The sequence below is a fragment of the Rhipicephalus sanguineus genome, unplaced genomic scaffold (assembly GCF_013339695.2).
Source record: "Rhipicephalus sanguineus isolate Rsan-2018 unplaced genomic scaffold, BIME_Rsan_1.4 Seq983, whole genome shotgun sequence".
NCBI classification, from domain to species: domain Eukaryota; kingdom Metazoa; phylum Arthropoda; class Arachnida; order Ixodida; family Ixodidae; genus Rhipicephalus; species Rhipicephalus sanguineus.
In genome coordinates, this window is record NW_023616425.1 from 43387 (window position 1) to 46520 (window position 3134).

The 3134-nt window shown below is 47.6% G+C and overlaps 1 protein-coding gene across 1 annotated transcript; it reads left to right on the forward strand.

The window, feature by feature from the left end:
• Positions 1–2931, forward strand: LOC119378791 (protein SREK1IP1-like). The gene has a single exon (XM_037647815.2). The coding sequence runs from the start codon at positions 355–357 to the stop codon at positions 895–897; it is 543 nt and encodes a 180-aa protein (XP_037503743.1). The 5' UTR covers positions 1–354; the 3' UTR covers positions 898–2931.
• The last annotated feature ends 203 nt before the right edge of the window (positions 2932–3134 follow it).

The following is a 3134-nucleotide window of genomic DNA, read 5'->3' on the forward strand; positions in this document are numbered from 1 at the left end:
TCCTCCTTGGCCAAAACATGGAGGAAGATGGGCCAAAACCAGCGTTACCAGCGTGCCTTCTAAGCATTATGCCAGCGTTATACCAGCCACCAGCGTTTTCTTTGAGCTTGTCGCGTTGAGCCTTGTCACGTTGTCTTCGACCAGGCGCTGTTTCGACTCACGGGGAACGTTCTGATCACGCCGTTAAAGAAGCATTGCTTATCGTTTGCTGTGCACCACGACGAGGCTTTGCGATCACGGCTCAGTACGTCAGTACCTCCGAGGTGACCGCGAAACCGTTGCGACGAGGTGTTTTCTGCGACACCCGAAAGTATTTCCACGGTAGCACGCAGTTAAACTGCGGTGCAATCTTCGATGGAGAGCACGCTTCGCGAAGTGATGGCCCGGCTCACCAACCAGCCGTCGGACACCGTGCGGCCGGCGTGCAAGAAGTGCGGCTACCCGGGCCACTTCACGTACCAGTGCCGAAACTTCCTCAAGGTGAACCCGAACAAGGACATCGTGCTGGACGTGAGCAGCACCAGCTCGGAGGAGGACGACAGCGAGGACGAGCAGTTCGTCTCGCCGCTGACGCAGCTCAACCTGGCGCGCGCGGCTGCGGCAGCCACCGCGGCGTCGGCCGGTGCGAGCCGTCACTCATCCTCGTCTTCGCATGAAAAGGCGAAGAAGAAGAAGAAAAAGAAGCACCACCATCGGTCGCGTTCGGCTCATCGGTCGCGGTCACCTCATCGGTCACGATCGCCTCGTCGCAAAAGCGACGATCGCCACGGTCAGCGCAAGGGCCGCGACAACTGCCGCAAAAGCAAAAAGAGCGACCGCAAGAGGAGGAAGCACTCCCGGGACGACAAGCAGTCTCGCCGCAAGAGCAGCTCCAGCTCCACAGACAGTACACGCTGATGCTGGCGACGGGAGCAAACTTGGGCCTGCACACTTGGTTGTGGGAAAGCACTGGTGTGACCTGCCAGAAGAAGTGAAACGCAGCCGATGACGGCAGAGGATTAGGAAATCGGCAACCATGCTCGCTAGAGATAATTACTACAGGAACCAACACCCTTTGTCCCACAGACTTTTTTTTTTTTTTTTTTGCTGCTACCAATGGTGCATTTTGTGAATTGTGCTGAGACACAGTTTGTAGTTTCTAGACTGGCAGATGCTTGCAAGTGTGGCAAAAATTTCTTGTGCTGTAGTTTTCCACACTTTTAAAACTGCCTTTGTGGTAGGTCACTTCATAAACCACCTCTAGAGGGCCAAAAATTCTGTCATTTTACACAATATGCATTGTGACATCCACAGACATTCACATTATGAGTGTACATCAGCCCCTTCAGACATTGTATATAAAACCGCTGAGGAAAATATTTTGACACATTTTGAAATCCCTCGGATTAGAGCCGTGCCGCATATTTTCATACGTGCAAAGTGTTTTACTAAAAACGGTCAAGGTACAACAGCATTCAGTATGAGCAGCAAGACGGCACCTGTAGTTGAAGCCTGCACTGCAACACTGGCAAACATAGAATTGGTTCACAAAATACCACCAATCAGAACAATGTTAAACTTCCACTTTTTTTTTTTTTTTTTTTGAAGTTGGCTTTGCCATGTTGTGTTGGTGCCGCTTCAACGACATCTGTTGTGTTGTAGTCATGAATGAAGAAACATTTAGCAGATAATGTCACATTGTCGGAGAGCCACTTCATGCTGGCGGCGTCTAGTGGCACGCAAGGGAAATGCTGCCGTTTCGGTTTCCGAGGGAACCGGCCACACGCGTTTCTCCCGCTCCGCCGCAGTCACGGAGCACGGGCGCGGAGTGCGTTCGTTTCTTGCTCCACCTTTTCCCTGCAAGACTTGTGCCAGCTTTTGCAGGTTTCAACAAAATGCCTGCGTCCCATCTTAGGCTAGTAAATGCGGAAAAAGAGCATACTGTGCATAGCAGCGTCATTACAGCCACTGCCACTACATAAAAGAAAGGTTACAGAGAAGGCAGCCCACAAAAAAAAAAAAAAAAAAAGTTGCGTGCCCGCTGAAGCAAACGCCGTTGTCATCTGCTCATGAACACTGCTAAACAGAATGCAATAAACAGAATGCGTGGGTCGTGCTCGCCCAGCCACGCCCGGCCAGTAACGCTTCTTTTTCTTTTTTTCTCGGTTGCGGCTTTGCGTTGCAAGGTGCCACCAATTCAAGTGCCTCCGTCGGCGCATGTTATTTTTGTATTTTTTGTGATTGTTATCTGGACACCTGCCGATGCCCATTCAAATGGGAGTTTCACCTCCTAAATATTTCTTCCTCTGTTCTTGCAGTTCACATTAACCCTTTCAGACGCCACCTATGAACCGTCTGTAAATTCATCAAATTGATACAATATTATTTCAAGGCATTCCATATTCTATAGAGAGCTTGCACGTGATGTCATGGACGCAGCTTCTGAATGTACTGGCACTCCATGATGGTGTCTTTTATGACAAACAAGTTGTCTTTATGTGAAAACGACGTGTCAGGAATGTTTCTGTGTGTGAATAACAAAGGAACCTGCATGTGATGTTTTGATAACATTAATGTGACATCGCAAATGTCTCGTCCCTACATGCTGGTACTCCAACACTGCAGTTTTAGTGACGTCACTGCAAGCCATCTATTGCAACAAAAATGATGTCATAACATGTTCATTTATGTGTGTTATAGTAAGTAATCCTAATGAAATTGTAATTAAGTATCCTTTTATTCCGTAGTCATTCCTGCTCCGTTTTTGCATAAATAGAATGAAATCTCTGGCTAGAAATATAGTGCAAATTCGTTTTCGGTTATGTCCATTTTTATCAAAGATAAATTATACTTTTGATGTGGATCACAGGAAGCGGCACGTTGAACATGGTAGTGCCTTCAGCAAAGTGATCCTGTGCAACAGTACATTGCAAAATGAAGTTAAATGAAGATAAATCGCAATAGAGTGAACTTGGACGTGTTGGTTAAGCATGATGAACCACACAGCGCGAGTAAACAACGGGGACACAGGAAGGGAACACACACAGCGCTGACTTACAACAAAATTTATTGAAGCAACATTTCACATATATACAGGGGATCAGCCAACCACTGCGCATGTCATAGCAGATAACTTTCTAATCAACTTGGAAAAG

What these genes read in the sequence shown, in the direction of transcription:
- LOC119378791 (XM_037647815.2), top strand. Translation starts at nt 355, where the DNA reads ATGGAGAGCACGCTTCGCGAAGTGATGGCCCGGCTCACCAACCAGCCG.